The 23799-nt window shown below is 38.6% G+C and overlaps 2 protein-coding genes across 2 annotated transcripts; both read left to right on the top strand.

Annotated features, from left to right (window-relative positions):
* The first annotated feature begins 722 nt into the window (after positions 1-722).
* Positions 723-8801, top strand: LOC108697899 (phospholipase A2 inhibitor subunit gamma B). Its single transcript, XM_018228379.2, has 5 exons — positions 723-887; positions 1697-1813; positions 5852-5995; positions 6403-6552; positions 8169-8801. Exons 1-5 carry the CDS (start codon positions 836-838, stop codon positions 8276-8278), a joined length of 573 nt encoding a protein of 190 aa, XP_018083868.1. The 5' UTR covers positions 723-835; the 3' UTR covers positions 8279-8801.
* A 10341-nt stretch (positions 8802-19142) lies between these two features.
* Positions 19143-22530, top strand: LOC121396622 (phospholipase A2 inhibitor subunit gamma B-like). The gene is made up of 5 exons (XM_041571744.1): positions 19143-19261; positions 19405-19521; positions 20338-20481; positions 21448-21588; positions 22240-22530. Exons 1-5 carry the CDS (start codon positions 19210-19212, stop codon positions 22350-22352), a joined length of 567 nt encoding a protein of 188 aa, XP_041427678.1. The 5' UTR covers positions 19143-19209; the 3' UTR covers positions 22353-22530.
* The last annotated feature ends 1269 nt before the right edge of the window (positions 22531-23799 follow it).

Below are 23799 nucleotides of genomic sequence, written 5' to 3'. Positions count from 1 at the left end.
CTACAACTTTATTGAGAACAACTATCATGGCAGCTGCAGCGGAAGAATGTTTAGTGCTCTTATACTGTACCACCCTTTGCTGAAAACTGAATGGACAATGCCTGCCAAAAAGTCTGAATTAAAGGAGTGGTTTACCTTTCACTTAACTTTTAGTATGTTATAGAATGACCATTCCTAAGCAACTTTTCAACTGGTCCTTATTGTTCATTTTTTTCAAGTTTCTGAATTATTAGCCTTCTTCTTCTGACTCTTTTCAGCTTTTAAATGGGGGTCACTGACCCCATCTAAAAAAACAAATGCACTCTAAGGCTTTAAATCTATTGTTATTGCTACTTTTTATTACTCCTCGACTTTCTATTCAGGCCTCCCTATTCATATTCCAGTCTCTTATTCAAATCAGTGCATGGTTACTAGGGTAAGTTGGACCCTAGCAACCAGACGGCTGAAATTGCAAACTGGAGAGCTGCTGAATAAAAAGCTAAATAACTCCAAAACCACAAATAATAAAAAAATGAAAACCAATTGCAAATTGTCTACATCATACTAACAGTTAACTCAACGGTGAACAACCCTTTAATAACCATTTAACATATTGATAACAGTAATATACTACATTAGCCAGAGAAATAAAACAGTAGTTACTAATTAATGGCACCGGAATGCATGGAATATTTAGATTTATTATCAGTGTAGGTGAGATTAAGGCCAAACCCAAATATAACCAACTTGTCATGGCCACGCCCACATCCCATTAGCAATAAATAGGAAAGTGTCGCCCTGTAGGATAGAACTTTCCATATCAGTCTCTGTGGCTCCTGTGCAACTGCAACTCACAATGAGATCTGCTGTGGGATTCCTGTGCCTGCTCTCAGCTCTTGTATCCACAGGTAAGTGCCCCCCTCATATTATTATAGTATAACCAGAGCTGCCCCCCTAATCTCTAGGAACTGCCCCTGCTTTCAGCTCAATGGGGGTAAATTATCAAATTTTCCTTGTTTCTTTTCCTGTGCTATTGCCTAGTTGCTTTTAAAGACATATTCATATACAGGTATGGGACCTGTTATCCAGAATGCTCAGGACCTGGGGTTTTCTGGATAATGGAACTTTCTGTAATTTGGATCTTCATACCTTAAGTCTACTAGAAAATCATATAAACATTAAATAACCCCAATAGGCTGGGTTTACTTCCAATAAGGATTAATTATATCTTTTTTATATCAGTTTTAAAGATTTGGATAATTTGGATAAAATGAATGCTCAGAAAACCCCAGGTCCTGAGCATTCTGGATAACAGATCCCATACCTGTATTTATTTGTAGGACTCTGTGGACCAATGAACCTTCTCTGCTTGCAGCAGGCAGAGGCTGTTTCAGCTCATCACATAATAATAATAATAATAAGTACTGAATGCTCCCATGCACCTAACCCATTATAGATGTTCCTGTACTTGCCCAATTTAAATTGTCAGCTCAAAGGACCAGATGGACCTTTTTAAAGTGTTTGTTCTAAATCCATTCACCCTGCAGCAACAGCAAGTGCTCTGAGACGCTCATAGGCTTTAACTCTGTGTCTCCAGGAGAAAAACAGCAGAATATCTAGTGTTCTGCAAGTTCAGTCCAACAGAATTCACTGTTTCTCACATCATAAATAAATAAATTTCTCTGTTCAATAACAATTGTACTTTGCTCTTTTACAGGATATTCTCTCTCCTGCATTGAATGTTCTGCTTATAATTCAGCCTCTTGCTCAGGCCCCAGTGTCCCATGTGCATCCGGCCTTTGTGCTTCTTCATTCATCCAAGAATCCAGTCCAGGTATTTTCTATATTCCAACTTCTCTACATTCTAGGATTTTATATATATATATATATATATATATATATATATATATATATATATATATATATGTATTAGGTTATATATTACATATTTATTATTTATCCAACTGCTAGGTATATTAGAAGTCACCGAGGGGTTGTTCTGTGACCATATAAAGGCACAAGGCTGCAGGCTGAGTTATACAGGGAACTCTGAGTATCACTCATGTATTATAAGGGATAATGTACCCCCTACTGTAAATGATAAGGATATTAGAAGTCACTGAGGGGTTGTTCTGTGACCATATAAAGGCACAAGGCTGCAGGCTGAGTTATACAGGGAACTCTGAGTATCACTCATGTATTATAAGGGATAATGTACCCCCTACTGTAAATGATAAGGATATTAGAAGTCACTGAGGGGTTGTTCTGTGACCATATAAAGGCACAAGGCTGCAGGCTGAGTTATACAGGGAACTCTGAGTATCACTCATGTATTATAAGGGATAATGTACCCCCTACTGTAAATGATAAGGATATTAGAAGTCACTGAGGGGTTGTTCTGTGACATTATAAAGGCACAAGGCTGCAGGCTGAGTTATACAGGGAACTCTGAGTATCACTCATGTATTATAAGGGATAATGTACCCCCTACTGTAAATGATAAGGATATTAGAAGTCACTGAGGGGTTGTTCTGGGTTTTAAAAAATAGTGGTGAGCACAACTTTCCCTTGTTTGTTATAGTTTATACAGGAGCAGTGACCAGCTCCATGTTGTAGCTCCCACCCTTCCCAGCTATAGTCAGGTGATCCCACTGGTGTCTAATAAAAGGGCAGCCAAGTATGGAGGTTTACTTTGAAAGCAGCAAGTTAAGTTGCAGGTAATACCTAGTCCCTTTGTAAAATGTATAATGAAGCAATAGAATTCTTAATGAATCAGATAAAATTGAGCATAGGACTGGCCAGATATGGGATGACTTTGACGTAGTTGGCCAGCTTAAATATATTGCAATATATGGACAAACAATCCCTGTTTTGTTTAAAGGGTAAGGCATTTTTTAGTAGCAGTATGCAAAAAATGTCGCTGTCTTAAATATATTGATAATGGGTTGAGTGCAGAGGACTCTTGTATTTGACCATATAAAGGCACAAGGCTGCAGGCTGAGTTATACAGGGAACTCTGAGTATCACTCATGTATTATAAGGGATAATGTACCCCCTACTGTAAATGATAAGGATATTAGAAGTCACTGAGGGGTTGTTCTGTGACCATATAAAGGCACAAGGCTGCAGGCTGAGTTATACAGGGAACTCTGAGTATCACTCATGTATTATAAGGGATAATGTACCCCCTACTGTAAATGATAAGGATATTAGAAGTCACTGCGGGGTTGTTCTGTGACCATATAAAGGCACAAGGCTGCAGGCTGAGTTATACAGGGAACTCTGAGTATCACTCATGTATTATAAGGGATAATGTACCCCCTACTGTAAATGATAAGGATATTAGAAGTCACTGAGGGGTTGTTCTGTGACCATATAAAGGCACAAGGCTACAGGCTGAGTTATACAGGGAACTCTGAGTATCACTCATGTATTATAAGGGATAATGTAGTATTATAGCCAGCAGTATGTAATTTCCCTGTGCCAAGTTGTGCACCCAATGCACCCAAAGATACTTTATATTTAAATCCAGTGAGAAATGGAATGTCTGGAACACATGACGCATGGGACACATGGCAACTCAAGGTAAAAGATACAGTATTAACATGTAAAATATTGAGCGGCCGTGATAATCAAGGTCACTTACAGATTAAATCACTTATTTGCTGCAAGCGGTTTAACATATACCGTATATATATTTAGTGTAGCTTAATTTACCCCTACTGTAAACTGTAAGAATCAAGGAGTCCATTGTCCTTATAAAGGTATTGGGTATTGGCCAACTCTTGTAGAACAATGTCCCCCAGATAAGTAACCCATAGGGACCCAATCATGAATTGAGCAATACTGAACAATTGTATCGATCTGTAGCTCTTCTATTCACTTAATAGCTGGATAAACAGATTGATTAGATTTAAACTGATCAATGGACATGGGTACAGGGTGACAATACACAGTTATATTGGCAATAATTCATATAAACCACTGTTCACAATTCATAATCATTCCTTAAAGGAGAACTAAAGCCCAACTTAAGAAGTAGCTAGAAATGTTGTATATGATGTTCTGTACCAGCCCAAGGCAACCACAGCCCTTTAGCAGTAAAGATCTGTGTCTTCAAAGATGCCCCAGTAGCTCCCCATCTTCTTTTCTGCTGATTCACTGCACATGCTCTGTGCTGCTGTCACTTACTGAGCTTAGGGACCCACTCACAATATACAGTACACATAGAATAGAAATGTCACAATATAAGGCTGATTAGTAATTAATACACATAATTACTACATGGCAGCACAGAAACCAGTGCAATTAGCATCAGAATTGAATAATCAGCAAACCTGTAGCATCAGCTTATATTACAGCCAGGGAAGCTCATTTTCTGCTGGATAATTAGTGACGAGCCCTAAGCTTAGCTTCTCAACAGCCAATCAGAGCCCACTGAGCATGTGAGTGTCACAGACACTTTCCAAGATGGTGACCCCCTGTGACAAGTTTGAAGTCCTGGATCATTGCTGCTATTGACAAGCTCAAACTTTAGCCTCGTGCAATAAGTTCACTATAGAAAATAGACAGTTTTAAACTCAATTTGTTTTTAGGGTATAGTTCTCCTTTAATCTGGCACAGAATACAGAAATAGCATTGTACATAGTTACATAGTTAAATCGGGTTGAAAAAAGACAAAGTCCATTAAGTCCAACCCCTCCAAATGAAAACCCAGCCCCATACACACACCCCTCCCTACTGTCACATAAATGATATATACCCATATCTATACTAACTATAGAGTTTAGTATCACAATAGCCTTTGTATTATGTCTGTCCAAGAAATCATCCAAGTCCCTCTTATAGTCATTAACGGAATCATCACCCGGCAGTGCATTCCCCAACCTCACTGTCCTCACTGTGATGAACCCCCTACTCTGTTCCTTTAAATGAAACTTCTTTTCCTCTAGTCTGAAGGGGAGGCCTCTGGTACGTGATTCTCTTTATGGGTAAAAAGGTCCCCTGCTATTTGTCTATAATGTCCTCTAATGTACTTGTAAAGTCTAATCATGTCCCCCCCAAGCGCCTTTTTTCCAGAGAAAACAACCCCAACCTTGTCAGTCTCCCCTCATAATTTAACTCTTCCCTCCCTCTAACCAGTTTAGTTGCACTTAGTCTCTGCACTCTCTCCAGCTCATTTATATCCCTCTTAAGGACTGGAGTCCAAAACTGCCCCCATACTCCAGATGAGGCCTCACCAGGGACCTATAAAGAGACACAATTATGTTTCATCCCTTGAGTTAATGCCCTTTTTTATACAAGAACTTTATTTGCTTTAGTAGCCACAGAATGACACTGCCCAGAATTAGACAACGTGTTATCTACAAAGACCCCAAGATCCTTCTCATTTAAGGAAACTCCCAACACACGGCCATTTAGTGTATAACTTGCATTTATATTATTTTTGCCAAAGTGCATAACCTGCATTTATCAACATTGAACCTCATTTTCCAGTTTGCTGCCCAGTTTTCCAGTTTAGACAAATCACTGTACAAAGTGGCCGCACCCTGCATGGAACCTATAGTTCTGCACAATTTAGTCTCATCTGCAAAAATAGAAACAGTACTTTCAATGGCCACCTCCAGGTCATTAATAAACAAGTTGAAAAGCAAGGGACCTAGTACAGAGCCCTGCGGTACTCCACTAACAACACTGGTCCAATTAGAAAATGTTCCATTTACCACCACTCTTTGTAGTCTATCTTTTAGCCAGTTCTCTATCCAGGTACAAATACTATGTTCCAGGCCAACATTCCTTCATTTAACCAATAACCTTTTGTGTGGCACTGTATCAAATGCATGGATATAATAAGTGTATATGTTGTTCTTAGCTGGGAGCATTATGCAGATTAAGAGATTCTGTGCGGCTAAAACACAATGCGGTGAGACGGGCAGCGCCACCTATGGGTACGTCAGGAGACACCTGATTACCGGCTGCTGCGACAGTGACGACTGTACCCCAGAGGAACCCAAATGTAAGTGACTATTTGGCTTCACCCTTTCTAATCAACTTCCCAGGAAAAATATTTCCAAAGATTATCACTTTATATTTTATCCGTCTTATTTATAGCAGATGCACCATTTCACCACCAGGTGGCGTTAGTACTGAATTATTATAGTAAAAAACTCTCTGCTAAAATGTCACAAAATGTCACGGCCTCCAGATGCCGATCTTTATCTGGAGCTTATAGCTAATCCTCCTGGAGGTAGATTTTGGCCATGCCCTGGAATCCCCCCCTCACGCCCAATTATACCACGGCCATGCCCACTCCCACACCCTGCAACGATAATGTGAGTTTTTTCAGCCTTAGCTTTAGCCATTGTGTACCGCAACTGTCAGTCCCTATCCAAACTGCCAACTTTCTTTCTGATTCTGTTACAGTCGCAAGAGACTACAAGCCGAACGGATTCCGCTGCACAAACTGTTTCCCTCCAAGCTCCGAGGAATGTGACCCGGCGAAGCGTATCGGGTGTAGCGAGGAGGAAGACAAGTGTTTCATCCATTTCTTTAAGCATATTGGGATCGGTACTGGTAATGTCAATATCCTTCTCTTTTCCCATTGGCTCATCCTCAAGCCATTTCAACTTTATTAATCAATATCTCCAATATTTGTAGTATTTTTTTTATTTTGGGGTGATGGGATCAGCAATTTACATTCAGAGGAGATGAGCAAAAATTCTACCCTTGTTTCATTGTGAAGTGATGAATTCTGGGACTTGAAGACCCTTTGTTTTCCAGAGAATCTGTTCACCTCCCACCACATTTTCTATAGCTTACTTTCCTCATTGCTGGATTTGAACACCCCTCTTGTCTGCTCCAACCCCACCCCCATCTGCCCCTTCCCCATAGAATGTAATGCAGAAAGCAATGGCACCTGCTCCTCGTCATGCCTCATTAGCGTAATTTGCACTAGTTAGTAAAATAGAGAAGACATGGCGGGTGGGGTACAGATTCTTCTCTGGAGAGCAGAGGACCCCAGTCCCAGAATCCTTCAGTTCACACTGGAACAATGTGTGGGAGGGGTTGAATAACTCTGCCAGCCAAAAGGGGTGGGGAAATGGTTCATGGGAGTCAGAGGCATGGCTTCCACCCATTCTGATGAAATGGGTATGTCTATATATTCTTACACACAGTTGCCCTTACACACACACATTAATATGAACAATTAATTTGCACACAGGCACAGGCCGCGTCATAGACCCGCCCCTTAATGTCACAGCCCCGCCCCCTGCCCGGTCTGCACCGGGGAAAAGGTGGCAACCGTAATACACACACAGACACACACATACACTGGCATTCACACCATAAGCTTAAACACAACAGATTCACACTCCTCTGCCCTGGGAAAGAAGCTGCTTCATCAGGAGGAAATTCTCTGATTCTCTCATTCCGCACACAGTTGAGGAGCAGGAAGCTTCTCACAAAAGGAAGGGGTGGAGCTAAATCCTCACACAGTTGAGGAACAGGAAGCTTCTCACAGAGTGAAGGGGCGTAGCCAATTCCTCACAGTTGAGGAGCAGGAAGCTTCTCACAAATGGAAGGGGTGGAGCTAAATCCTCACACAGTTGAGGAACAGGAAGCTTCTCACAGAGTGAAGGGGCGTAGCCAATTCCTCACAGTTGAGGAGCAGGAAGCTTCTCACAAAAGGAAGGGGCAGAGCTAAATCCTCACACAGTTGAGGAGCCGGAAGCTTCTCACAGAGTGAAGGGGCGTAGCTAATTCCTCGCAGTTGAGGAGCAGGAAGCTTCTCACAAAAGGAAGGGGCGGAGCTAAATCCTCACAAAGTTGAGGAGCAGGAAGGGGTGGAGTTAATTCCTCACACAGTTAAAGAAAAGGAAGGTTCTCATAGAGGGAAGGTGAGTGGCTAAACTGAGCTGCTACGCGGAGCAGTAGAATTGTTATTGGGACGGTCCATTATTTGAAGGAGTGCTGACCACAAGAAACCTTTTATAAGCTTATTGCAGGCTCTTAATGGTAATTTTAAGAAATGTGTTCAAAAGAACAAAACAATATATGTATACATATGGCAAGAGAATCTACATTATTATAAAGTAGAAGTTCAGGGAGGGGCAAGTGCTAGTGCTAAATAGTATTTATGAAGCGTTGTTTTATAAAACTGACTGAGGTTCAAATTTGTCTCTTTGCAGAATTTGCTTTCAGGATTGGTGGTTGCGCCACAGAATCCATGTGCCAGCCGGACAAGTTCAGTGAGTACAGCTATGAGGAGGTCTCTACCACCTGCACCCAGGCAAACTAGTGACTCCTCTAGTCAGAGAATTGGAGGAGCTTTTCTTCTATGGGGCACTTCCCTGCCATTAATAATTCTTTTTGATTAATTGCATTATTACCTCTTTTGCTAAATCTCCGATTGCAGGACAAAAGGAAAGGCACTAATAAAATCTTATTGTAGTATAGGACGTATTATGAGAGACTGAGAATAAACAATAAAAGGTAGACGACATATGTAGGCTCGGTTTCAAAAACAGTTCAATTGGATGGTGCAATTGCAGAAGAACCCCAGTCATAAAAAAGTAATATATTAGGACAGGTAGGACAGCGTAATAGTGAGTAAGTGCTCAATAACGCACAAAACGTGTTAGGCTGTTCCACTTTGTGGGAAATTAGCCAATAAAAATGAAGCCTGAGAATGATCAAAAACCCAAGACCCGAATGTAATATAAAGTTGTAGCAACATTCCGTGGCACTCTCTATTTTTGCCTTTCCTTGTGTCCTTGTTTCTTTTTTTTGTATCATGAATAAAAACATCTGCTACCTAAAAATAATTATGTTAAAAAATGAAATAAAGTTTATATCTTTAATGCATTTCTTATGTTGATAAGTGTTGCCCAGTGCAACTTGAATGAATACAATGTGACTATACTTGTAAGACTTGTATCACACATCCTTAAGTAGTTCCATTGTTGGTTACTATCGAGTAATGTCGTAATAGAAATCCCCTTAGTAATGGAAGTTCACCCAGAGGCATAAGATTGCCCTGAATATAAATAAAGAGGGGACAGATGTATGTCCATCTTTATTTCTGAGCAGTCAGTATACTGTAGCTGACATTAGGGCAAATAATGTGGAGCTCAACAGAGTTAGGAACAGGCTAGCTAGCTAAGCAGCTTGTGCTCCACCTAGGTAATTACCCAGACAGACCCTGGCACTCTACCAATACAAAAACCACAGCAACAGGGTTAGAATAGCAAAGCCCTTATTAACTGCTTTTATCAGCAACTCTTTTGTGTGTGCTGGGTGGGAAAGACATACTTGTAGACTGGGAAAGTCCCAAAAAAAGGGATCATTTGGGTATGAGGAGGAGATACCCCTCTAGCAATGGAGTATTAGGAGGGAGAGCACCTTATTCAGTGGGTAACTGTGCATGTAAAGGGCAAAGTGGTTAGTATGGTTGGGGCATAGCTAGGTAGGACTTGGCACATAATAACAGGGATCCTAAATGTCATCAGTGTTTTATTGGCTAGGCAGGTAAAATACTCACCAGGTAGAAACTCTATGAGAAAGTTGCTGACATTCCTGATCTTGGGGGAAGAGTCCAGCTCCGTTTTATTCAGCACCTAAAGAATTCTTGTGTTGCCAATGATCAAACTACTGTAAATATAAAAAAACATCCAACTGTTAATTATATGGGTAAATCCTCCATAAATTCACAAGTGTCCATGTCTACATAACCCAAAAACCTTCTTCTTATGAGGACAACAAAGACTTTCATTCCATAGTTTTATAGGGTGGCACAGACCGGATCATCCATAACACAGAGTGGTGCATTTTGAGAATATTTAAGTATTTTAAGATTTTAAATAAAATTATATTTAAGTTTTTGTAAGATTTTAAACAAGTATATTTCAGTATTTTAAGTTTTTAAATACGTATATTTAAGTTTTTGTAAGATTTTAAACAAGTATATTTAAGTATTTTAAGTTTTTAAATACGTATATTTAAGTATATTTAAGTATTTTAAGATTTTAAATAAGTATATTTAATTATTATAAGATTTTAAATAAGTATATTTAAGTATTTTAAGATTTTAAATAAGTATATTTAAGTATTTTCAGATTTTAAATAAGTATATTTAAGTATTTTCAGATTTTAAATAAGTATATTTAAGTATTTTAAGATTTTAAACAAGTATATTTAAGTATTTTAAGATTTTAAACAAGTATATTTAAGTATTTTAAGATTTTAAACAAGTATATTTAAGTATTTTAAGATTTTAAATAAGTATGTTTAAGTATTTTAAGATTTTAAACAAGTATATTTAAGGGGCCAATTCATTAACTTCGAGTGAAGGATTCGAAGTAAAAAAACTTCGAATTTCGAAGTGTTTTTTTGGCTACTTCGACCATCGAATGGGCTACTTCGACCTTCGACTTCGTACTGCCTCTTTAAGAAGAAAACTTCTACCCCTAGTTCGCCACCTAAAAGCTACCGAGGCCAATGTTAGAGGTCCCCATAGGCTTGCCTAACTTTTTTTGGTCGAAGGATATTCCTTCGATCGTTGGATTAAAATCCTTCAAATTGTTCGATTCGAAGGATTTAATCGTTCGATCGAAGGATTTGCGCAAAATCCTTCGACTTCGATATTCGAAGTCGAAGGATTTTCATTCCCCAGTCGAATATCGAGGGTTAATTAACCCTCGATATTCGACCCTTGATGAATTTGCCCCTAAGTATTGTAAGTTTTTAAATACGTATATTTAAGTTTTTGTAGGATTTTAAACAAGTATATTTAAGTATTTTTAGAAAAATTGTCACACAAAGGACAGCCTAAGGGTGAGACTCGAGCTGCCTCACTACAACTCATCAAAATATTTATTAAAGCTTCTATATCAGATGTACATTCGAAAAACAGCAGCCTAATGTGTTTAATACGGGTGGTCTCCACAATGCCTCATCTTTGCTTTATAAAAGAAGCATTTATCTACATTGTCAGAGCAGTAATGGACTTGATTATGTGGGGAAGGAGTTTGGAAAACTGCACTGGGGGTACATCACTCATTGGGGGCCCCCTTTGCACTGTTTGCAACACTCACTGAACAGCTCTTACCTGTCCTCTGGATAGTCAGAACCAGCAGTTCAATCCCATGAGATTGTGTTGCTAGACTCCCATGACACAGCGTGTGCCTCCAGACCAGTTTCCAAAATGGCCGCTAGTGTCTTTTTTCACACGACGTGAGGCTCTTGACCAGTTTTCAAAATGGCCGCTATTGTCTTTACCGCTTGATGTATCAAAAGTAGTTACTTTTGTTCTCCACTTTTCTCTCCATTGTCTTTTCAGGGGTAATTGCAGAATGGGCTAAAAAGAGTACACTTTTGCCTCACATTCCACCTCTATATGAAGACTTCAGGCGTGGGTTTTCTCTTATGTTTTTGCCTTGTATTTATCACTTCCTGTTTGGGCCTAGCGACTCATTGATTTGAATAAGAGACTGGAATATGAATAGGAGAGGCCTGAATTGAAAGATGAGAAATAAAAATTAGTGATAACAATACATTTGTAGCCTTACAGAGCATTTGTTTTATAGACGGGTCAGCGACCCCCGTTTGAAAGCTGGAAAGAGACAGAAGAAGAAGGCAAATAATTAAACTAAACTACAAATAAGGAAAAATGAAGGCCAACTTGCTTAGAATTGACCATTGTACAAAATACTTAGGGGTTTTTTACATTCGAATCCTTCACTCGAAGTTAGTGAATCGGCCCCTTACAGTTAAATTAATGGTGAACCACCTGTTTAATGAACCCCTTCAGCTTCATATTGTGGAAATTGCACATCAGTCTGGCCTGCCAATGGGCCCTTTAGATTCCTGGGTCCAGTGTAAACATTTATATAGGGGAACATTTATATAGGGGAACATTTAGATAAGGAAACATTCATATAGAGGAACATTTATATAGAGAAACATTTATATAAGGAAACATTCATATAGAGAAACATTTATATTGGAAAACATTTATATAGGGGAACATTTATATAGGGAAACATTTATATAGAGAAACATTTATATAGGGAAATATTTATATAGAGAAACATTTATATAGGGGAACATTTAGGGGCACATTTACTAAGGGTCGAATATCGAGGGTTAATTAACCCTTGATATTCGACCATTGAAGTAAAATCCTTTGAATATCGAAGTCGAAGGATTTACCGCAAATACTTCGATCGAACGTTTAAATCCTTCGAATTGAACGATTCGAAGGACTTTAAACCATCGATCGAACGATTTTTCTTCGATCAAAAAAAGCTTAGAAAGCTTATGGCGAAGGTCCCCATAGGCTAACATTGTAGCTCGGTAGGTTTAAAGTGGCAAAGTAGGTAGCCCAAGTTTTTTTTAAAGAGACAGTACTTCGACTATCGAATAGTCGAGCGATTTTTAGCTCAATTCGAAGTTGTAGTCAAAGGTCGAAGTAGCCTATTCGATGGTCGAAGTACCCAAAAAAAAACGTTGAAATTCGAAGTTTTTTAACTCGAATCCTTCACTCAAGCTTAGTAAATGTGTCCCTTATATAGGGAAACATATATATAGGGGAACATTTATATAGAGAAACATTTATATAGGGAAACATTTATATAGGGGAACATTTATATAGAGAAACATTTACACAGAGAAACATTTATATAGGGAAACATTTATACAGGGATACATTTATATAAAGAAACATTTATATAGGGATATATTTATATAGAGAAACATTTATATAGGGGAACATTTATATAGAGAAACATTTATACAGAGAAACATTTATATAGGGATATATTTATATAGAGAAACATTTATATAGGAAACATATATAGAGAAAATGTTATATAGGGAACATTTATATAGGGGAACATTTATATAGGGGAACATTTATATAGAGAAATATTTACACAGAGAAACATTTATATAGGGAAACATTTATACAGGGATACATTTATATAGAGAAACATTTATATAGGAAACATATATAGAGAAAATGTTATATAGGGAAACATTTATATAGGGGAAAATTTATATAGCAAAACATTTATATAGGGGAACATTTATATAGGGGAACATTTATATAGAGAAACATTTACACAGAGAAACATTTATATAGAGAAACATTTATATAGGAAACATATATAGGAAAACATTTATATAGGGAACATTTATATAGGGAAACATTTATATAGGGAAACATTTAGATAAGGAAACATTTATATAGAGAAACATTTATATAGGGAAACATTTAGATAAGGAAACATTCATATAGAGAAACATTAAGGAGATTATTTATCAAGATCCGAATTTATCTCAATATCGGCTGCTACAAACTCCGATCTAAGCCGCTCGGGTTTTTAACGCTTATTTATAATTACATTTTCCCGAAATTACCTTTGCGGGAAAAGCTCCAATTTATATAGAGACACATTTATATAGTGAAACATTTATATAAGGAAACATTTATATAGAGAAACATTTATTTAGGGGAACATTTATATAAAGAAACATTTATATAGAGAAACATTTATATAGGGAAACATTTATATAGAGAAACATTTATATAGGGAAACATTTATAGAGGGAAACATTTATATAGGGATACATTTATAAAGGGAAAAACATTCATATAGGGAAACATTCATATAGGGAAACATTTATATAGGGGAACATTTATATAGAGAAAAATATTTATACAGAGAAACATTTATATAGGGAAACATTTATATAGGGGAACATTTATATAGAGAAAAATATTTATACAGAGAAACATTTATATAGGGAAACATTCAAATAGGGAAACATTCATATAGGGGGACATTTATATAGAGAAACATTTATATAGGGAAACATTGATATAGGGGGACATTTATATAGGGAATATTTATATAGGGAAACATATATATAGAGAAAAATGTATATAGGGAAACATTTAGATAAGGAAACATTTATATAGGGAAACATAAATATATAGAGAAACATTTATATAGAGAAACATTTATATAGGGAAACATTTATTTGAAAAATACCTGTAATCCCTTCTGTCCTTTGGGTTCTATGGGTTCCGGTTTGAATTAACCAGTTAATTTAGGCATGGAAGCAGAATGAAAAACTAGAGAAGATTGTCCTACCAAAAAAAAATAATGTATATAGTTTTCCAAAGTAAACTAAAGCCCCCCCCCCTTTCCCCCCAGGAAAAGCCTCTAAAGTGAAAGAGCCAGAAATGTCTACAAATTGTCTGGCAGGACAGGTCACTGGAGTGTAAAGTTCTTCTAGCAGTGAAATGGTTACTGACTTGTTATAACAACCTACCTGCAATGAGCATTGAGTTATTGATATGTTGGCTGACCTTCTGGGCAAGTTTCTCATTGTCTCCTTAGACAATGTCTGTATTTATTCTGCGACCTGGAACTGCACCAAAGTCACCGACACAGGCAACTTCATCTCAATAAAGAACTGGAGGAGTAACCAGACTGAGCAATTAACTGTCAGCATTCTGTCCAACCCATGTTCATACAGTGAGTGGCAGCTAGAAGCTCGCATTTGGATCTTCATACCTAAATTCTGCTGAAAAGGTCATATAAACATAAAATAAACCCAATAGGCTGGTTTTGCTTCCAATAAGGATTAATTATATCTCAGTTGGGATCAAGTACAAGCGACTGTTTTATTATTACACAGAAAAGGGATGTCTTTTTTAAAAACTTGGATTATTTCCGTAATTTCGAGCTTTCTGGATAACAGGTTTCCGGAACATGGATCCCATACCTGTACTTGTCTTTATGGCACACAATAGTAAATAAAGCCAAAGTCCTGGGATTTTGAGTGCTGTGTTTCACTGTGTCTATAACATTCAAAGGACCTGAAAATAATTAATAACCAGGGTCTTTCCCTGAGTGCACTACCAGAAAAGTTACAGATATATATTAATATACAGGTATACCTGTTATCCAGAATGCTCAGGACCTGGGGTTTTCTGGATAACGGATCTTTCCATAATTTGGATCTTCATACCTTAAGTCTACTAGAAAATCATATAAACATTAAATAAACCCAATAGGCTGGTTTTGCTTCCAATAAGGATTAATTATATCTTAGTTGGGATCAAGTACAAGAGTCTGTTTTATTATTACACAGAAAAAGGAAATCAGTTGTAAAAATGTGGATTATTTGGGTCAAATGGAGTCTACGGGAGTCATTCCGTAACTTTCACTTTCTGGATAGCGGGTTTCCGGATAACGGATCCCATACCTGTACAAATATTATACTTTGCAGAATAAGTTGCAGAATTTGTAAAACTGCCAGTGTAAATGCGCTTCTGGCATTTTCCTTATTAATCTTATAAAGTTATAGATTCATGCCCCTCCATAACAATAACACCCACTTCCCCTTTAAAGCCGGTGACATTATTTCCAGCCTGATTAACTGTACTGTTCATTTACCCTTTTCTTGTTATTCCCCTGGCAGCTCACTCTGCTCAGCCAGTTTTCTGCATTCTGGGGCCACTTTTATTGTGCTCTCTCGGAGCACAAAGAACCATTCCCAGTTCATGTTGTGGAATAAAGCAGCTCATCAGTGTATTCTCCAGAGTCAAATTAACAGAGACCCTGTTATTTCTAATCTTGGAGCTGAACCTGCACTAATATTTATCTACAACCTGATTTGTTCAGTCTCCCCCTGGATCACCAAGCTGGTCTTTCAGGTGTATTTTGGTTTGGATAGCAAATAAACTTAAACCCAAGTGTTTTCCCCACTCCCAATTTGCATTGAGGCTTCTCCAAGGGATGCCAGCCCCGTGGTTCGGAAAACACTGCTATGGACTGGCCAGGGTCGGATTTACATAGCGGGAGCCCCTGGGCCACTGCCGTTCATCATCCCTGTTCCTTCATCATCAGGTCGGAGCACTGGGGTTTGGCTAGGGTTGCCACCTGCCCAGTTTTGACCCAGACAGCTTGGTTTTTGATGGGCTGCCCATGTCATAACTACCTGCCCAGTTTTCCAAATTAGGAAAACCGGGCAGGATTTCCTATAATTGACACAGCAAATGGCCAATCAGTGGTCACTGAGTCATAGCCCGCCCCAGCCGCATCACGGCCCACCCCCTGCCCGGATTCCACAACCAAAATGGTGGCCACCCTAGGATTGACGCATGGGAAATTTAAAAAACAATTGTATCTCCTGCCCATCCCCAGTGTTTTTGAACCAATGTGGGTGTGGTTGGGCTTCATGCCGCCCCCCCTAAAATCCTACCCCCCTAGGCCCGGGCCTTGGTGGCCTTTCCACAAATCCAAGCCTGGGACTGGCTGATTCTCCTTCTTTAATTGTGTTGTGGAAATTCAGGAACTGGAGATCGCTTGAAGGAAAAGACTAAAGTTTATTTGACACAAACTCAATGGATTCTGAACTCACAACAAGTTAGAACCCCCAACATTATAGACTTGTAAAAAGGGAGTTACCAGTTGGAGGCCATAGAGACACAAAAGAACTGCTCTTACAGCCAAACAGGTGGCTCTGCCCTCAAGGCCAGGGTATAAGTGACCAAGTCTACTGTGAGAACAGAATCCATCCAAGTCGGGGGAACCTGGGGAAATCTTCATATACAGGACTTTATTCTCTCTCACTAGAACCAAAGGTCCTTCTTGAGGTGGGACAGCCCTAAATTGGGGACATCAAAGGAGATGTGACTTACAGGGGGTTTCAGGCAGATTGAGGGTATTTGTTTGTATATCTGTGAGACTGATGTGAAACGAGGAATGGCTTAAAATGTCACGTCAAGTTCATATATTGGCAGTTCTAGTAAACTTTGTGTGATTGTGTATTTGTGTTGTTCCCTTGGCTTTATTATGAGTATTATCTATACAAATACACACTAGAGACGCCAGAGCTTTCAATAACCCTGTTACTGTCCTGAACAATTCCCACAGTTATTCGATTAATATTCTATAATGTAACTAAAGCCACAATGTATCTGCCACAAAAGGACACCGTGTCTTTTATTTATCTGTACTGGGAACAATGGCAAAGAAATATTCGGAGTCACATTTCAGATATTTCAGTGAATATCCAATTTCCTCATATCAGTCTCAGGCTCATTATTCTTTTTAGATATTTGTTGGACCTGCAGAGGGACAGGAATTTTTTGCCTTTTTTCGGCTGATTTATCAAGGGACGAATATCGAAGTAATGAGAGTTTTTTTTGAACTCCCATAACTTCGAAATTCTAATAAGAAAAAGACCAATTGAAATCTATTTAAAAAAAATTAAATTCTGGTGAATAGGCTGTATTCAAAATGGTTCGAATCAAAGTTTTCGCACATTCGATCGAATTCGACTCGCAGTATTTGCCCCAAAAACAGGGACACAGGGAGGCCCATTTATCAAAGGTCGAATTTCGAATTCTTGTGAAGTTTTTTTAATTCGAATATACTCACGATTCGGCTGGGAGGTTATTTAAGAAAAATTTGAGGGGCATATTTATCAAGGGTCGAATTTTGGATTGAAAAAACTTCAAAATTCGACCGAATTAGAATCTTACGAATCGAAGGAATATCGCATTCGATCGAATTTGATCCGAAGTTTTTCCAAAAAAACTTTGATTTTTCAGAATCCACCAATTGACTCCAAATAGGTTCTAGGAGGTCCCCCATAGGCTTAAACTGCAATTCAGTAGGTTTTAGATGGCGAATGGTCAAAGTCAAAGTTTTAAAGAGAAAGTACATGATACATGATTTCAGTATTCAATATTATTCATTTTTAAATTCGAATCGAATTTTGGCCTATTCGCTAGTCGAAGTACACAAAATACTTCGAATTTTCACTTCGACTCTTGATAAATTTGCCCCTAAATGTTAATTAAAGGGATACTGTCTTGGAAAAATTTTTTTTCCAAAATTGAATCAGTTAATAGTGCTACTCCAGCAGAATTCTGCACTGAAATCCATTTCTCAAAAGAGCAAACAGATTTTTTTATATTCAATTTTGAAATCTGACATGGGGCTAGACATTTTGTCAATTTCCCAGCTGCCCCCAGTCATGTGACTTGTGTCTGCACTTTAGGAGAGAAATGCTTTCTGGCAGGCTGCTGTTTTTCCTTCTCAATGTAACTGAATGTGTCTCAGTGGGACATGAGTTTTTACTATTGAGTGTTGTTCTTAGATCTACCAGGCAGCTGTTATCTTGTGTTAGGGAGCTGCTATCTGGTTACCTTCCCATTGTTCTGTTGTTTGGCTGCTGGGGGGGAAAGGGAGGGGGTGATATCACTCCAACTTGCAGTACAGCAGTAAAGAGTGACTGAAGTTTATCAGAGCACAAGTCACATGACTTGGGGCAGCTGGGAAATTGACAATATGTCTAGCCCCATGTCAGATTTCAAAACTGAATATACAAAAATTTGTTTGCTCTTTTGAGAAATGGATTTCAGTGCAGAATTCTGCTGGATCAGCACTATTAACTGATTCATTTTGATAAAAAAAAATTCCCCATGACAGTATCCCTTTAAAGGAGAACAAAATCCAAAATCATTGGGGGCGCCAATTTGCTTGACAATAATCACTAGTGATGAGCGAATCTGTCCCGTTTTGCTTCTCCGAAAAATAATTGTGCAAATACTATATGAACGTGCAATCTTACTGATTACCCAATAGTAATCACAGGGAGGTTCAAACAGTTTAATTATAGCCCTGCACTTTATACTTTTAATTTTTCAGTGATTACTATTGGGTTAGATTGCACGTTCATATAGTTATTGCATAATTAATAGATAGTTGGAATAATTGAGAGACTGCTGAGCGAGATTGAGCAAGTGGGGAACTTTTTCTTCTTCCTTATTATAAAGTCTGGTACTTGTAAATCACAATAATCAGTGAATAGTTCCTATACTGTGCATGGGGGATACATGGGGGATACATGGGGGATACATCAGGGATCCTCGGAGCAGGAAGCAAAAAGTTTGGATTATTAACCTCTGATCGTATAAAGAATATAAAGGAGAAAATATTTGCACCAGAAGGAGCGACAAACTGATTTATTGTGCCAATGTGGGTGGAGTTAAGGCCAAACCCAAACTTAACATGAAAAAGACTTTTCTTTATTCTAACTTGTCATGGCCACGCCCACATCCCATTAGCAATAAATAGGAAAGTGTCGCCCTGTAGGATAGAACTTTCCATATCAGTCTCTGTGGCTCCTGTGCAACTGCAACTCACAATGATATCTGCTGTGGGATTCCTGTGCCTGCTCTCAGCTCTTGTATCCACAGGTAAGTGCCCCCCTCATATTATTATATTATAACCTGAGCTGCCCCCCTAATCTCTAGGAACTGCCCCTGCTCTATTGGGGTAAATTATCAAATTTGCTTAAATAAACAGATATTTACCCTCATATTGTACATTTATTTTACAGGTTATTCTCTCACCTGCATAGAGTGCTCTGAATATAATTCAACATCTTGCACAGGGGATAGTGTTCTATGTCCAGCCCAGTTTTGTGCTTCTGTGTTCATCAAAGAATCTAATCCAGGTATTTTCTTTATTCCGGCTATATATATATATATATATATATATAAATATAGATTAATGATAACTATTATTATTTACCCCATTTTAAATCATAAGGATATTAGTTAAACAGGGAGCTCTGAGTATCACTCATGTATTATAAGGAATAATGTACCCCCTACTGTAAATGATAAGGATATTTGAAGTCACTGAGGGGTTGTTCTATGACCATATAAAGGCACAAGGCTGCAGGCTGAGTTATACAGGGAACTCTGAGTATCACTCATGTATTATAAGGGATAATGTACCCCCTACTGTAAATGATAAGGATATTAGAAGTCACTGAGGGGTTGTTCTGTGACCATATAAAGGCACAAGGCTGCAGGCTGAGTTATACAGGGAACTCTGAGTATCACTCATGTATTATAAGGGATAATGTACCCCCTACTGTAAATGATAAGGATATTAGAAGTCACTGAGGGGTTGTTCTGTGACCATATAAAGGCACAAGGCTGCAGGCTGAGTTATACAGGGAACTCTGAGTATCACTCATGTATTATAAGGGATAATGTACCCCCTACTGTAAATGATAAGGATATTAGAAGTCACTGAGGGGTTGTTCTGTGACCATATAAAGGCACAAGGCTGCAGGCTGAGTTATACAGGGAACTCTGAGTATCACTCATGTATTATAAGGGATAATATACCCCCTACTGTAAATGATAAGGATATTAGAAGTCACTGAGGGGTTGTTCTGTGACCATATAAAGGCACAAGGCTGCAGGCTGAGTTGCTTGTTATTTATATGACATTTAATAAGTGTATTTGTTGTACTTAGTTGAAAGCATTATGCAGATTAAGAGATCTTGTGCCACTGAAGAGCAATGTAGTGAGACTGGCAGCGCCACCTATGGGTACGTCAGGAGACACATGATTACCAGCTGCTGCGACAGTGACGACTGTACCCCAGAGGTACCTGAATGTAAGTCACGTTGCGCATCTCTCCTATATCCAGAACTTGCTCAATAACGATATACTATATACATATATACATGTTTATCCTCTTGAATATTTTATCTCACTCCATTACTAATTGGATGTTCTATTCCCCCACTGGTTGGAGCAATTATTAGACAGTAAAAGCAAAAAAAACTCCTTGCTTAAGTTCACGGAAGCTGTTTTTTTTAAAACCATCCCATCAGTGGCCCCTGTTTTGGATCTTATACAAACAAAACTTGCCTCCAAACCTGGAATTTAAAAATAAGCACCTGCTTTGAGGCCACTGGGAGCAACATCCAAGGGGTTGGAGATTAACATGTTGCTTATGAGTGACCGGTTCAAGATCACTGTTTTAAGTTAAAGGAGAAGGAAAGGATAAAATTAAGTAAGCTTTATCAGAAAGGTCTATATAAATACACCAGTAATCCCTCAAAGTAATGTTGCTCTGAATCCTCTGTCAAAAGAAACAGCACATTTCTTTCCTTCTATTGTGTACTCATGGGCTTCTGTATCAGACTAACTGTTTTCAGCTTAAACCTCCAGGGCTAGGGCTTGAGCATGCTCAGTTTGTTCCTCTCCCCTTCCTGAGCCCAGAGCTATAAGTGAGCAGACTCAGGCAGGAAGTGATGTCACACCAAGCTAATATGGCAGCTGTTATCCTAAACAAACAGAGCTTCTAAAGCTGTTTACTCAGGTATGGTAAAGCTTTCTGCAGAATAAATATAGTGTTATACTGTAGCTTGTACTATTGTAGCTAATCTATTCTCAATAAACTGCTTCGGTAGCTTTCCTTCTCCTTTAACACATATGAGCTGAATAAATAGTTTGAATGAGTTGCAACAAGATGATCTTCATTCTGTCAGTCTCAACCGCTCTACCATTATATACTTGTTTCTAAAATCTAGGGCTAAATACATCCGCCCAAATTTGTTCTCTGATTCTGTTACAGGCCCGGAAGCCACCAACGAGCCCAACGGAAACAGCTGCCCAAACTGCTTCCCTCCGACCCTTGACGAATGTGAGTCGGGAGAACAGGCCCAGTGTTCTGACAACGAGGACAAGTGCTTCGTCCATGTCTTTAAACATAACGGTAACTCCGACACCTCTGTCCTCTCTGACTCTCACACCGATACACTCCACCATCACATTCACTCACTCACATTCACACACTGATGTGAGTTCCACTGAACTTATTGCCATTAAAAGACAAGTAAACCTTTAAAATAAGTGAATGTAAAATTGACGAGGAGGCTATTCTAAGCACTTTTGTAATTTACATTCATTATTTATTTTGTTTTTATTCCAAGATATTAAGGGATACATGTACTGTTAATATGAATGAATTTTGTTACAACAGCGCCACCTGCTGGTCAGTTTCCCACCAGTCTGACCACCAAGTAGTCAAGGAAGTTGTCAGGAGAAAGAAAGAGGCTGATGTTCTTCTGCTTAGGAAAGATGTGAGAAAGGTTTCTAATTTTATTCCTAAGCAGAAGAACATCAGCCTCTTTCTTTCTCCTGACAACTTCCTTGACTATTTGCTGGTCAGACTGGTGGGAAACTGACCAGCAGGTGGCGCTGTTGGAACAAAATTCATTCATATTAACAGCACATGTATCCCTTAATAATAATAATAATAATGAATGTACATAACAACATTTCTTAGAATAGGCCCCCTCACCAGTTTTACATTCCCTTTTTTTAGAGGTTTACTTATCCTTTAATAATATTTGTCTCTTTACAGATTTTGCATTCAAGATTGGAGGTTGCTCTACAGAATCCATGTGCCAGCCTGACAAGTTCAATGAGTACAGCTATGAAGAGGTGACTACCACCTGCACCCAGGCAACCCAGTGACTCCCGTAGTCTTATGGACTTCTCTATGGAGCATGTGACTTCCCCACCAATGATTAATTCCTTTGTTCTTTTGCTAAATCTCTAATTGCCGCATCGCACCCTTTCTAGGTTTTACCAGCACATTCCAACTGCTTCTGGGAGACAATTGCACAATAAAATTTACCAGATATTTGTCCCATTTTGTAGTCAGAAAGTCATTGTGTACCCGACTTAGGCAAGAAATCATACAATGTTCCGGCTTTTATTTTTCAGCTTTTGGCATAAGGGATGCACCGAATCCACTATTAAGGAAGTTGGCCAAACCCAGAATCCTTTTGTTCGGTGGATACCAAACCGAATTTGAAACCTAATTATCATATGCAAATCAGGAAACCGAAGCGGTAAAGAAAATCGCACATTGTTCATGATGTCAAAACACGTTTGTTTGATTTCCTTGTTTGTGTGATGAAAAGTCACGTGATTTTTTTGGAATTAGATTCGGTTTGGCCAGGCACTTGAATTCGGTCCAGTCTGAATCCTGCTTAAAAATGCTAAATCCCAAACCGAATCCTGGATTCTGTGCATCCCTGTTTTGTATATTACAGATTACACATTATCAATTGGTTTTCATTAGTGAAGGGCGAATAAATTCGCCAGGCACGAATTTGCGGTGAATTTCCATGTTTTGCCACCGATGAATAGATTTTCAAAACTGGCGCGAAAATTTGCCTGCGAAAATTCGGTGGCATCAAAAAAATCTGGATGCGCGTCGGGATAGTCACACGCGTCACAACTGTTGCGCATCAACATTATTCGGACTCCCACTGACTTTAACATAGGAGTCAAAATCATACTTATGAACAGCAGGGGGAGCCCCCGCCTTACTTCCCAGCCATGCAGAACTCAAGCAGCTTTGTTTGTTTCCCTGTAGAGCAGTCGGCGACTGTGTAGAGATTTGTATTGGATTTTATTTTTGCCTTTATATCCCCTTTACTGTTTCCAACTCCAGCTGCAGGGACAAAGATCATGGAGCCAGATTTAAACAGATAAACTGGGATTCTATTTGGAGGATTATTTTGCTGCAGCCACTGGTTCTGCAGAGTTGGAGAAAGTTTGTATTAAACAATACAAAAACTATAAAATCCACATTAGATTACATGACAACACAGGACCCAGTGCAGTCTGTATATTCTGATTATTAATCAGTCTTGCTGTATCGGCTTCTGGCAGATATTATTTGACTTGTGCTGTTTTGATCATTTATGATGATCCCTAAGCAGCCCAGATCACACTGAGCATGTGCACAGTCTTGGTCTTGCAAAGATGTATAACAAAGTTACAAGATGGTGACCCCCTGTGGCCAACTTTGAAAGCATAAACCATGTGTTTGATTAGACTTGTGGTGCAGTAAGTTCATGTTTATGTTTAGTATACAAAATACAGCATTTCTAGCCTTATTCTATTTTAC

This window comes from Xenopus laevis, chromosome 7S (assembly GCF_017654675.1).
Source record: "Xenopus laevis strain J_2021 chromosome 7S, Xenopus_laevis_v10.1, whole genome shotgun sequence".
Taxonomy (NCBI): Eukaryota; Metazoa; Chordata; class Amphibia; order Anura; family Pipidae; genus Xenopus; species Xenopus laevis.
Note: the sequence above shows the minus strand (reverse complement) of the source record. Positions and strands in the feature narration are given on the sequence as shown.